This window comes from Hyla sarda, assembly GCF_029499605.1.
Source record: "Hyla sarda isolate aHylSar1 chromosome 1 unlocalized genomic scaffold, aHylSar1.hap1 SUPER_1_unloc_23, whole genome shotgun sequence".
NCBI classification, from domain to species: domain Eukaryota; kingdom Metazoa; phylum Chordata; class Amphibia; order Anura; family Hylidae; genus Hyla; species Hyla sarda.
Window position 1 is genome coordinate 168,610 of NW_026607585.1, and position 13,992 is coordinate 182,601.

Genomic DNA, 13,992 nt, shown 5'->3' on the forward strand with positions numbered 1-13,992 from the left:
TTTGACGTTTCCCAGCCGGATCCGGCAGCTGTAGGGAGGGAACCTAGTGTGAATGGACCTGTAGTGTGCTGCATGTATCCCCCACCCCAGAATCAGATCCCATTCCTAATCCGGGGCCAATAGCTGAGGGGGGGGGGGGGGGGCCTGTCGGCCATGTCTTCTCTCCAGGAGCCCAGGAATCGGAGGCTTCTGGTACAGTTAAGACTAAGTCACATCTTGTTTCCTATTCTATTCTATGGACATTCTGTCATTAACCCTTCTCATTCCACAGTTATCAGCTATAATCCTAGGTGATTTATTTTGGCCACCCTGCCGGTATTTATCCAACCAATCCTCCAACTCCTGGAATGTTGTACCATACACTATACCAGTGTACCCCAACCAGAGTGCCTCCAGCTGCTACAAAACTACAACTCCCAGCATGCCCCCCCAGCTGATCCAGTCGTCTCCTCTTTTCCTCCAGCTGATCCAGTTGTCTCCTCTTCTCCCCTCCAGCTGATCTAGTTGTCTTCTCTTCTCCTCCAGCTGATCCAGTTGTCTCCTCTTCTCCCCTCCAGCTGATCTAGTTGTCTTCTCTTCTCCTCCAGCTGATCCAGTCGTCTCCTCTTCTCCTCCAGCTGATCCAGTCGTCTCCTCTTTTCCTACAGCTGATCCAGTCGTCTCCTCTTCCTCCAGCTGATCCAGTTGTCTCCTCTTTTCCTCCAGCTGATCCAGTTGTCTCCTCTTCCCCCCCCCCCCCCTCCAGCTGATCCGGTTGTCTCCTATTCTCCTCCAGCTGATCCAGTTGTCTCCTCTTCCCCTCCAGCTGATCCAGTTGTCTCCTCTTCCCCTCCAGCTCATCCAGTTGTCTCCTCTTCTCCTGAATGACCCCCAAGGATGGACAAGGACAGGAATGAGATGACTAAGAGAATATTACACTTCACCTTGGAGATCCTCCACCTGCTGACCGGAGAGGTGAGATGACCCATCTACATTTCCTCCATTGTTGCCCCATCTACATTTCCACCATTGTTGTCCTCCATCTACATTTCCACCATTGTTGTGTCCCCCATCTACATTTCCTCCATTGTTGTCCTCCATCTACATTTCCACCATCGTTGTCCCCCATCTACATTTCCACCATTGTTGTCCCCCATCTACATTTCCACCATTGTTGTCCCCATCTACATTTCTACCATTGTTGTCCCCATCTACATTTCCACCATTGTTGTCCCCCCATCTACATTTCCTCCATTTATATCCCCACTACATTTCCACCTTTGTTGCCCACATCTACATTTCCACCATTGTTGTCCCCCCATCTACATTTCCTCCATTGTTGTCCCCCCCCCCCCATCTACATTTCCTCCATTTTGTTGTCCCCCATCTTTGGAGCCTCTCTATGTTCTGGATGTCTCTTTGTAGGTGAGGTCTACAGAACTGACCCAGTATTCCAGATGTGCTCACTAGAGCTCTATACAGGGGGCACAATCTCCTTTTTGTAGTGGGGGGGGGGAATAGTGGGGTCAGTCCCCTCATTGTCTCTCTCCATACACAGGATTACACCATAGTGAAGAAGACATGGGGGGAGTGTGTGGCCCCCAGCAGCCATCTCCATGAGTCAGGAGGACGGAGCAGGGCCCGGGGCCCCATCATGGAGCCTCCACCTCACTCACTGATACATGAGGAGAAGATCCTAGAACTCACCCACAGGATCACTGAGCTGCTGACTGGAGAGGTGACCCTGCTGGGACATTATACAGTAATGGAGGGGTCTGCTGATGACTGGAGAGGTGACACTGCTGGGACATTATACAGTAATGGAGGGGTCTGGTGATGATTAGAGAGGTGACACTGCTGGGACATTATACAGTAATGGAGGGGTCTGGTGATGACTGGAGAGGTGACCCTGCTGGACATTATACAGTAATGGAGGGGTCTGGTGATGACTGGAGAGGTAACCCTGCTGGGACATTATACAGTAATGGAGGGGTCTGGTGATGACTGGAGAGGTGACACTGCTGGGACATTATACAGTAATGGAGGGGTCTGGTGATGACTGGAGAGGTGACACTGCTGGGACATTATACAGTAATGGAGGGGTCTGGTGATGACTGGAGAGGTGACACTGCTGGGACATTATACAGTAATGGAGGGGTCTGGTGATGACTGGAGAGGTGACACTGCTGGGACATTATACAGTAATGGAGGGGTCTGGTGATGACTGGAGAGGTGACACTGCTGGGACATTATACAGTAATGGAGGGGTCTGGTGATGACTGGAGAGGTGACACTGCTGGGACATTATACAGTAATGGAGGGGTCTGTAACATTGCTGGACATTATACAGTAATGGAGGGGTCTGGTGATGAATGGAGAGGTGACACTGCTGGGACATTATACAGTAATGGAGGGGTCTGGTGATGAATGGAGAGGTGACACTGCTGGGACATTATACAGTAATGGAGGGGTCTGGTGATGACTGGAGAGGTGACACTGCTGGGACATTATACAGTAATGGAGGGGTCTGGTGATGACTGGAGAGGTGACACTGCTGGGACATTATATAGTAATGGAGGGGTCTGGTGATGACTGGAGAGGTGACCCTGCTGGGACATTATACAGTAATGGAGGGGTCTTGTGGTGATTAGAGAGGTGACACTGCTGGAGATTATACAGTAATGGAGGGGTCTGGTGATGACTGGAGAGGTGACACTGCTGGAGATTATACAGTAATGGAGGGGTCTGGTGATGACTGGAGAGGTGACACTGCTGGACGTTATACAGTAATGGAGGGGTCTGGTGATGATTAGAGAGGTGACACTGCTGGGACATTATATAGTAATGGAGTGGTCTGGTGATGACTAGAGAGGTGACACTGCTGGGACATTATACAGTAATGGAGGGGTCTTGTGGTGATTAGAGAGGTGACATTGCTGGAGATTATACAGTAATGGAGGGGTCTGGTGATGACTGGAGAGGTGACACTGCTGGGACATTATACAGTAATGGAGGGGTCTGGTGATGACTGGAGAGGTGACACTGCTGGGACATTATACAGTAATGGAGGGATCTGGTGATGATTAGAGAGGTGACACTGCTGGGACATTATACAGTAATGGAGGGGTCTGGTGATGACTGGAGAGGTGACACTGCTGGGACATTATACAGTAATGGAGGGGTCTGGTGATGAGAGGTGACACTGCTGGGACATTATACAGTAATGGAGGGGTCTGGTGATGACTGGAGAGGTGACACTGCTAGGACATTATACAGTAATGGAGGGGTCTGGTGATGACTGGAGAGGTGACCCTGCTGGGACATTATACAGTAATGGAGGGGTCTGGTGATGACTGGAGAGGTGACACTGCTGGGACATTATACAGTAATGGAGGGGTCTGTGACACTGCTGGACATTATACAGTAATGGAGGGGTCTGGTGATGATTAGAGAGGTGACACTGCTGGGACATTATACAGTAATGGAGGGGTCTGGTGATGACTGGAGAGGTGACACTGCTGGGACATTATACAGTAATGGAGGGGTCTGGTGATGACTGGAGAGGTGACACTGCTGGGACATTATACAGTAATGGAGGGCTCTGGTGATGATTAGAGAGGTGACACTGCTGGGACATTATACAGTAATGGAGGGGTCTGGTGAGGATTAGAGAGGTGTCACTGCTGGGACATTATACAGTAATGGAGGGGTCTGGTGGTGATTAGAGAGGTGACACTGCTGGGACATTATACAGTAATGGAGGGGTCTGGTGTTGATTGGAGAGGTGACACTGCTGGGACATTATACAGTAATAGAGGGGTCTGGTGATGATTAGAGAGGTGACACTGCTGGGACATTATACAGTAATGGAGGGGTCTGGTGATGATTGGAGAGGTGACACTGCTGGGACATTATACAGTAATGGAGGGGTCTGGTGATGATTAGAGAGGTGACACTGCTGGGACATTATACAGTAATGGAGGGGTCTGGTGATGACTGGAGAGGTGACACTGCTGGGACATTATACAGTAATGGAGGGGTCTGGGGATGATTAGAGAGGTAACACTGCTGGGACATTATACAGTAATGGAGGGGTCTGGTGATGACTGGAGAGGTGACACTGCTGGGAAATTATACAGTAATGGAGGGGTCTGGGGATGATTAGAGAGGTGACACTGCTGGGACATTATACAGTCATGGAGGGGTCTGGTGATGATTAGAGAGGTGACACTGCTGGGACATTATACAGTAATGGAGGGGTCTGGTGATCATTAGAGAGGTGACACTGCTGGGACATTATACAGTAATGGAGGGGTCTGGTGATGACTGGAGAAGTGACACTGCTGGGACATTATACAGTAATGGAGGGGTCTGGTGATGATTAGAGAGGTGACACTGCTGGGACATTATACAGTAATGGAGGGGTCTGGTGATGATTAGAGAGGTGACACTACTGGGACATTATACAGTAATGGAGGGGTCTGGTGATGATTAGAGAGGTGACACTGCTGGGACATTATACAGTAATGGAGGGGTCTGGTGATGACTGGAGAGGGGACACTGCTGGGACATTATACAGTCATGGAGGGGTCTGGTGATGATTAGAGAGGTGACACTGCTGGGACATTATACAGTAATGGAGGGGTCTGGTGATGATTAGAGAGGTGACACTGCTGGGACATTATACAGTAATGGAGGGGTCTGGTGATGACTGGAGAAGTGACACTGCTGGGACATTATACAGTAATGGAGGGGTCTGGTGATGATTAGAGAGGTGACACTGCTGGGACATTATACAGTAATGGAGGGGTCTGGTGATGATTAGAGAGGTGACACTGCTGGGACATTATACAGTAATGGAGGGGTCTGGTGATGATTAGAGAGGTGACACTGCTGGGACATTATACAGTAATGGAGGGGTCTGGTGATGATTAGAGAGGTGACACTGCTGGGACATTATACAGTAATGGAGGGGTCTGGTGATGATTAGAGAGGTGACACTGCTGGGACATTATACAGTAATGGAGGGGTCTGGTGATGATTAGAGAGGTGACACTGCTGGGACATTATACAGTAATGGAGGGGTCTGGTGATGATGGTATCATTTTGTGTCAGGTTCCTATAAGGTGTCAGGATGTGGCGGTCTATTTCTCCATGGAGGAGTGGGAGTATGTAGAAGGACACAAGGATCTGTACCAGGACATAGTCATGATGGAGGATCACCGGCCCCTCACATCACAAGGTAAGAGGAGACATATATATATATATATATCACTCTCACTACCTGGTAACATAGAAATCTATCCAGCACTGATGTATTCATTCCCTGTGTGTTCCCTACAGATGGAGTCATTGATGGAAATCCACCCGAGAGGTGTCCCCGCCCTCTGTATTCCCAGGACCGTCCAGAGGGAAATGTCCCAGAGAAGCATCAGGTAGATTAGGCTAAAGTGTCTCTATAATAAGACCTTAAGGTATTTGAAGCCAAGTTAATTTGTCTTTGTATTTTTCTTGTCTGTTTAGGGCGATTATCTCCTGGATGTAAAGGTTGAGGTTATAGATGGTGAAGAAGAGGAAACTGATTTCAGGGCCAATCAGCAGCGTAAGGAGGGGGGAGACTTTTGTTGGTTTGTAAAAAGGACACCTGTTTTTAGGGTCTTCTAGATCCATCATCTGATCATCACATGGAAATAAACTAATCTGTCCCTGTGTGTTCTCTACAGATGGAGTAATGAATAGAAATCCACTCGAGAGGTGTCCCCGCCCTCTGTATTCCCAGGACTGTCCAGAGGGAAATGTCCCAGAGAACCAGGAGATTCCAGGAGGTGTTACCCCAGGTATGTAATAATGCCAGGAGGTGTTACCCCAGGGATGTAATAATGTCAGGAGGTGTTACCCCAGGGATGTAATAATGTCAGGAGGTGTTACCCCAGGGATGTAATAATTCCAGGAGGTGTTACCCCAGGTATGTAATAATGCCAGGAGGTGTTACCCCAGGTATGTAATAATGCCAGGAGGTGTTACCCCAGGTATGTAATAATGCCAGGAGGTGTTACCCCAGGTATGTAATAATTCCAGGAGGTGTTATCCCAGGGATGTAATATTTCCAGGAGGTGTTACCCCAGGGATGTATTAATGAATTACAGAGGGGATTCAGAGGTTTCTTCAGGGGAGGCTTCACCTTAGATCTACATTACATTAACCCTTCAGGCCCCAGTGATCCCCTGTGTTATGTATCATCAGGACCTGAGGGAGGTGACTGCACATAGAGATCCTCTACGAGGTCATCTGTGGGTCCTCTCCGGGGGTCATCTGTGGGTCCTCTCCGGGGGTCACCTATGGGTCCTCTCCGGGGGTCATCTATGGCTCCTTTCCGGGGGTCATCTATGGCTCCTCTCCGGGGGTCATCTGTGGGTCCTCTCTGAGGTCATCTGTGGGTCCTCTCCGGGGGTCATCTGTGGGTCCTCTCCAGGGTCATCTGTGGGTCCTCTCCAGGGTCATCTTTGGGTCCTCTCCGAGGTCATCTATGGGTCCTCTCCGAGGTCATCTATGGGTCCTCTCCAGGGTCATCTGTGGGTCGTCTCCAGGGTCATCTGTGGGTCCTCTCCGAGGTCATCTGTGGGTCCTCTCCGAGGTCATCTGTGGGTCCTCTCCGGGGTCATCTGTGGGTCCTCTCCGGGGTCATCTGTGGGTCCTCTCCGGGGTCATCTGTGGGTCCTCTCCAGGGTCATCTGTGGGTCCTCTCCAGGGTCATCTTTGGGTCCTTTCCGAGGTCATCTGTGGGTCCTCTCCGAGGTCATCTCTGGGTCCTCTCCGGGGTCATCTGTGGGTCCTCTCCGGGGTCATCTGTGGGTCCTCTCTGGGGTCATCTGTGGGTCCTCTCCGAGGTCATCTGTGGGTCCTCTCCGGGGTCATCTGTGGGTCCTCTCCAGGGTCATCTGTGGGTCCTCTCCGGGGTCATCTGTGGGTCCTCTCCGGGGGTCATCTGTGGGTCCTCTCCAGGGTCATCTTTGGGTCCTTTCCGGGGTCATCTATGGGTCCTCTCCGGGGTCATCTATGGGTCCTCTCCAGGGTCATCTTTGGGTCCTCTCCGAGGTCATCTATGGGTCCTCTCCAGGGTCACCTGTGGGTCCTCTCCGGGGTCATCTATGGGTCCTCTCCGGGGTCATCTATGGGTCCTCTCCGGGGTCATCTATGGGTCCTCTCCGAGGTCATCTATGGGTCCTCTCTGGGGTCATCTATGGGTCCTCTCCGGGGGTCATCTGTGGGTCCTCTCCGGGGGTCATCTGTGGGTCCTCTCCGGGGGTCATCTGTGGGTCCTCTCCGGGGGTCATCTGTGGGTCCTCTCCGTGGGTCACCTATGGCTCCTTTCCGGGGGTCATCTATGGCTCCTTTCCGGGGGTCATCTATGGCTCCTCTCCGGGGGTCATCTATGGCTCCTCTCCGGGGGTCACCTATGGGTCTTCTCCGGGGGTCACCTATGGGTCCTCTCCGGCTGGCTATGGGTCCTCTGCGGGGGTCACCTGTGGGTCCTCTCTGGGGGTCCCCTATGGGTCCTCTCCGGGGGTCACCTATGGGTCTTCTCCGGGGGTCACCTATGGGTCCTCTCCGGCTGGCTATGGGTCCTCTCCCGTTCAGCTTTTTATATTCCTTAACAGGAGCTAGGCTGATACCAGGGAACACTACCTGAAAAGGTTGTGTAATGAGCTGCTTTGCATATTCCCCTACCCAGAATGCCTGCGGAGTGCTAAATAGCCTAACCTGAATCTCCGTTACACCTGAAGAGGTGTCCTCTCCCTGAGGAAAGTACTAACCCCGTGTTTGTGTATATATATATATATATAATTATATGTGGTACTATAGAGAAAATAATACTATATATATATATAATTATGTGTGGTACTATAGAGAAAATAATACTATATATATATAATTATGTGTGGTACTATAGAGAAAATAATACTATATATATATATAATTATGTGTGGTACTATAGAGAAGATAATACTATATATATATATATATAATTATGTGTGGTACTATAGAGAAGATAATACTATATATATATATAATTATGTGTGGTACTATAGAGAAGATAATACTATATATATATAATTATGTGTGGTACTATAGAGAAAATAATACTATATATATATATAATTATGTGTGGTACTATAGAGAAGATAATACTATATATATATATAATTATGTGTGGTACTATAGAGAAAATAATACTATATATATATATAATTATGTGTGGTACTATAGAGAAGATAATACTATATATATATAATTATGTGTGGTACTATAGAGAAGATAATACTATATATATATATAATTATGTGTGGTACTATAGAGAAGATAATACTATATATATATAATTATGTGTGGTACTATAGAGAAAATAATACTATATATATATATAATTATGTGTGGTACTATAGAGAAGATAATACTATATATATATATATAATTATGTGTGGTACTATAGAGAAGATAATACTATATATATATATAATTATGTGTGGTACTATAGAGAAGATAATACTATATATATATAATTATGTGTGGTACTATAGAGAAAATAATACTATATATATATATAATTATGTGTGGTACTATAGAGAAGATAATACTATATATATATAATTATGTGTGGTACTATAGAGAAAATAATACTATATATATATATAATTATGTGTGGTACTATAGAGAAGATAATACTATATATATATAATTATGTGTGGTACTATAGAGAAAATAATACTATATATATATATAATTATGTGTGGTACTATAGAGAAGATAATACTATATATATATAATTATGTGTGGTACTATAGAGAAAATAATACTATATATATATATATATATATATATATATATATATATATATATATATATATTTATAATTATGTGTGGTACTATAGAGAAAATAATACTATATATATATATATATAATTATATGTGGTACTATAGAGAAGATAATACTATATATATATAATTATATGTGGTACTATAGAGAAGATAATACTATATATATATATATAATTATGTGTGGTACTATAGAGAAGATAATACTATATATATATATATATATATATATATATATATATATATATAATTATATGTGGTACTATATACTATAAAATAGAGTAATAAAGTGCGATGAGCAATTATAGGGAAAACACTTCCTATATTTTGTCCATTTTCTTTGGTACTAGCGTACATATTATTGTGTCCGTATACATCACTTATTTATTTTGGGCATTTCTTTAGGAGCTATTATTTGTGTTCTTTTGCAGGACAGGTGGGGATAGGGCATTCATGGCCCCTTCCCCAGTTGTGATTTGCTCATTTTGTGAGTTTTTAATTGGTTTTAGATGTTCTTGTAGTCTCATCTTACATTCTATGTATATGTGTTGGATAATATATTTTGTATAATAAGATATTTATATTTGTTAGATTTTCTGGTGGGTGTGCACATTTTATGCAGTGATTTCCTTTTTTTCTCTTTTGTGGCATAGTCTACAGGCCAGCACCACCATGTGCCTGCGCGTCACTTCCCCTATGAGACTCCACCTTCCCTTACATAGCTCCTCCTGGTGGATCAGTCTTCTCTTACATAGCTCCTCCTGGTGGATCAGTCTTCTCTTACATAGCTCCTCCTGGTGGCTCAGTCTTCTCTTACATAGCTCCTCCTGGTGGATCAGTCTTCTCTTACATAGCTCCTCCTGGTGGATCAGTCTTCTCTTACATAGCTCCCCCTGGTGGATCAGTCTTCTCTTACATAGCTCCTCCTGGTGGATCAGTCTTCTCTTACATAGCTCCCCCTGGTGGCTCAGTCTTCTCTTACATAGCTCCTCCTGGTGGATCAGTCTTCTCTTACATAGCTCCTCCTGGTGGATCAGCCTTCTCTTACATAGCTCCTCCTGGTGGATCAGTCTTCTCTTACATAGCTCCTCCTGGTGGATCAGTGTTCCCTTACATAGCTCCTCCTGGTGGCTCAGTCTTCTCTTACTTTGCTCCTCCTGGTGGCTCAGTCTTCCCTTACATAGCTCCTCCTGGTGGATCAGTCTTCTCTTACATAGCTCCTCCTGGTGGATCAGTCTTCCCTTACATAGCTCCTCCTGGTGGATCAGTCTTCTCTTACATAGCTCCTCCTGGTGGATCAGTCTTCTCTTACATAGCTCCTCCTGGTGGATCAGTCTTCTCTTACATAGCTCCTCCTGGTGGATCAGTCTTCCCTTACATAGCTCCTCCTGGTGGATCAGTCTTCCCTTACATAGCTCCTCCTGGTGGATCAGTCTTCTCTTACATAGCTCCTCCTGGTGGCTCCGTCTTCTCTTACATAGCTCCTCCTGGTGGATCAGCCTTCTCTTACATAGCTCCTCCTGGTGGATCAGTCTTCTCTTACATAGCTCCTCCTGGTGGATCAGTGTTCCCTTACATAGCTCCCCCTGGTGGATCAGTCTTCTCTTACATAGCTCCCCCTGGTGGCTCAGTCTTCTCTTACATAGCTCCTCCTGGTGGATCAGTCTTCTCTTACATAGCTCCTCCTGGTGGATCAGCCTTCTCTTACATAGCTCCTCCTGGTGGATCAGTCTTCTCTTACATAGCTCCTCCTGGTGGATCAGTGTTCCCTTACATAGCTCCTCCTGGTGGCTCAGTCTTCTCTTACTTTGCTCCTCCTGGTGGCTCAGTCTTCCCTTACATAGCTCCTCCTGGTGGATCAGTCTTCTCTTACATAGCTCCTCCTGGTGGATCAGTCTTCTCTTACATAGCTCCTCCTGGTGGATCAGTGTTCCCTTACATAGCTCCTCCTGGTGGCTCAGTCTTCTCTTACTTTGCTCCTCCTGGTGGCTCAGTCTTCCCTTACATAGCTCCTCCTGGTGGATCAGTCTTCTCTTACATAGCTCCTCCTGGTGGATCAGTCTTCCCTTACATAGCTCCTCCTGGTGGATCAGTCTTCTCTTACATAGCTCCTCCTGGTGGATCAGCCTTCTCTTACATAGCTCCTCCTGGTGGATCAGTCTTCTCTTACATAGCTCCTCCTGGTGGATCAGTGTTCCCTTACATAGCTCCTCCTGGTGGCTCAGTCTTCTCTTACTTTGCTCCTCCTGGTGGCTCAGTCTTCCCTTACATAGCTCCTCCTGGTGGATCAGTCTTCTCTTACATAGCTCCTCCTGGTGGATCAGTCTTCCCTTACATAGCTCCTCCTGGTGGATCAGTCTTCTCTTACATAGCTCCTCCTGGTGGATCAGTCTTCTCTTACATAGCTCCTCCTGGTGGATCAGTCTTCTCTTACATAGCTCCTCCTGGTGGATCAGTCTTCCCTTACATAGCTCCTCCTGGTGGATCAGTCTTCCCTTACATAGCTCCTCCTGGTGGATCAGTCTTCTCTTACATAGCTCCTCCTGGTGGCTCCGTCTTCTCTTACATAGCTCCTCCTGGTGGATCAGCCTTCTCTTACATAGCTCCTCCTGGTGGATCAGTCTTCTCTTACATAGCTCCTCCTGGTGGATCAGTGTTCCCTTACATAGCTCCCCCTGGTGGATCAGTCTTCTCTTACATAGCTCCCCCTGGTGGCTCAGTCTTCTCTTACATAGCTCCTCCTGGTGGATCAGTCTTCTCTTACATAGCTCCTCCTGGTGGATCAGCCTTCTCTTACATAGCTCCTCCTGGTGGATCAGTCTTCTCTTACATAGCTCCTCCTGGTGGATCAGTGTTCCCTTACATAGCTCCTCCTGGTGGCTCAGTCTTCTCTTACTTTGCTCCTCCTGGTGGCTCAGTCTTCCCTTACATAGCTCCTCCTGGTGGATCAGTCTTCTCTTACATAGCTCCTCCTGGTGGATCAGTCTTCCCTTACATAGCTCCTCCTGGTGGATCAGTCTTCTCTTACATAGCTCCTCCTGGTGGATCAGTCTTCTCTTACATAGCTCCTCCTGGTGGATCAGTCTTCTCTTACATAGCTCCTCCTGGTGGATCAGTCTTCCCTTACATAGCTCCTCCTGGTGGATCAGTCTTCCCTTACATAGCTCCTCCTGGTGGATCAGTCTTCTCTTACATAGCTCCTCCTGGTGGCTCCGTCTTCTCTTACATAGCTCCTCCTGGTGGATCAGCCTTCTCTTACATAGCTCCTCCTGGTGGATCAGTCTTCTCTTACATAGCTCCTCCTGGTGGATCAGTGTTCCCTTACATAGCTCCCCCTGGTGGATCAGTCTTCTCTTACATAGCTCCCCCTGGTGGATGAGTCTTCTCTTACATAGCTCTTCCTGGTGGATCAGTCTTCTCTTACATAGTTCCCCCTGGTGGATGAGTCTTCTCTTACATAGCTCCCCCTGGTGGATCAGTCTTCTCTTACATAGCTCCCCCTGGTGGATCAGTCTTCTCTTACATAGCTCTTCCTGGTGGATCAGTCTTCTCTTACATAGCTCCTCCTGGTGGATCAGTCTTCCCTTACATAGCTCCTCCTGGTGGATCAGCCTTCTCTTACATAGCTCCTCCTGGTGGATCAGTCTTCCCTTACATAGCTCCTCCTGGTGGCTCAGTCTTCTCTTACATAGCTCCTCCTGGTGACTCAGTCTTCTCTTACATAGCTCCTCCTGGTGGATCAGTCTTCTCTTACATAGCTCCCCCTGGTGGATGAGTCTTCTCTTATATAGCTCTTCCTGGTGGATCAGTCTTCTCTTACATAGCTCCTCCTGGTGGATCAGTCTTCTCTTACATAGCTCTTCCTGGTGACTCAGTCTTCTCTTACATAGCTCCTCCTGGTGGCTCAGTCTTCTCTTACATAGCTCCTCCTGGTGGCTCAGTCTTCTCTTACATAGCTCCTCCTGGTGGATCAGTCTTCCCTTGCATAGCTCCTCCTGGTGGCTCAGTCTTCCCTTACATAGCTCCTCCTGGTGGCTCAGTCTTCTCTTACTTTGCTCCTCCTGGTGGCTCAGTCTTCTCTTACATAGCTCCTCCTGGTGGATCAGCCTTCTCTTACATAGCTCCTCCTGGTGGATCAGTCTTCCCTTACATAGCTCCTCCTGGTGGCTCAGTCTTCTCTTACATAGCTCCTCCTGGTGGCTCAGTCTTCTCTTACATAGCTCCTCCTGGTGGCTCAGTCTTCTCTTACATAGCTCCTCCTGGTGGCTCAGTCTTCTCTTACATAGCTCCTCCTGGTGGATCAGTCTTCCCTTGCATAACTCCTCCTGGTGGCTCAGTCTTCTCTTACATAGCTCCTCCTGGTGGTTCAGTCTTCTCTTACATAGCTCCCCCTGGTGGCTCAGTCTTCTCTTACATAGCTCCTCCTGGTGGCTCAGTCTTCCCTTACATAGCTCCTCCTGGTGGATCAGTCTTCCCTTACATAGCTCCCCCTGGTGGATCAGTCTTCTCTTACATAGCTCCTCCTGGTGGATCAGTCTTCCCTTACATAGCTCCCCCTGGTGGCTCAGTCTTCTCTTACATAGCTCCCCCTGGTGGCTCAGCCTTCTCTTACATAGCTCCCCCTGGTGGATCAGTCTTCTCTTACATAGCTCCTCCTGGTGGATCAGTCTTCCCTTACATAGCTCCCCCTGGTGGATCAGTCTTCTCTTACATAGCTCCTCCTGGTGGCTCAGTCTTCTCTTACATAGCTCGTCCTGGTGGATCAGTCTTCCCTTACATAGCTCCCCCTGGTGGATCAGTCTTCCCTTACATAGCTCCCCCTGGTGGATCAGTCTTCCCTTACATAGCTCCTCCTGGTGGATCAGTCTTCCCTTACATAGCTCCTCCTGGTGGATCAGTCTTCTCTTATATAGCTCCCCCTGGTGGCTCAGTCTTCTCTTACATAGCTCCCCCTGGTGGCTCAGTCTTCCCTTACATAGCTCCTCCTGGTGGCTCAGTCTTCTCTTACATAGCTCCTCCTGGTGGTTCAGTCTTCTCTTACATAGCTCCCCCTGGTGGCTCAGTCTTCCCTTACATAGCTCCTCCTGGTGGATCAGTCTTCCCTTACATAGCTCCCCCTGGTGGCTCAGTCTTCCCTTA

General features: G+C 47.5%; 1 protein-coding gene across 1 annotated transcript in view; it reads left to right on the forward strand.

The window, feature by feature from the left end:
* Positions 1-789: 789 nt before the first annotated feature.
* Positions 790-13,992, forward strand: part of LOC130298133 (uncharacterized) — an 88,631-nt gene continuing 75,428 nt past the window's right edge. Inside the window, exons 1-6 of the mRNA XM_056551039.1 lie at positions 790-954; positions 1,538-1,717; positions 5,095-5,221; positions 5,323-5,414; positions 5,503-5,581; positions 5,703-5,816. Coding sequence (XP_056407014.1) covers positions 877-954; positions 1,538-1,717; positions 5,095-5,221; positions 5,323-5,414; positions 5,503-5,581; positions 5,703-5,816 — 670 coding nt within the window. The 5' untranslated portion in view covers positions 790-876. The remainder of the gene's footprint in view (positions 955-1,537; positions 1,718-5,094; positions 5,222-5,322; positions 5,415-5,502; positions 5,582-5,702; positions 5,817-13,992) is intronic.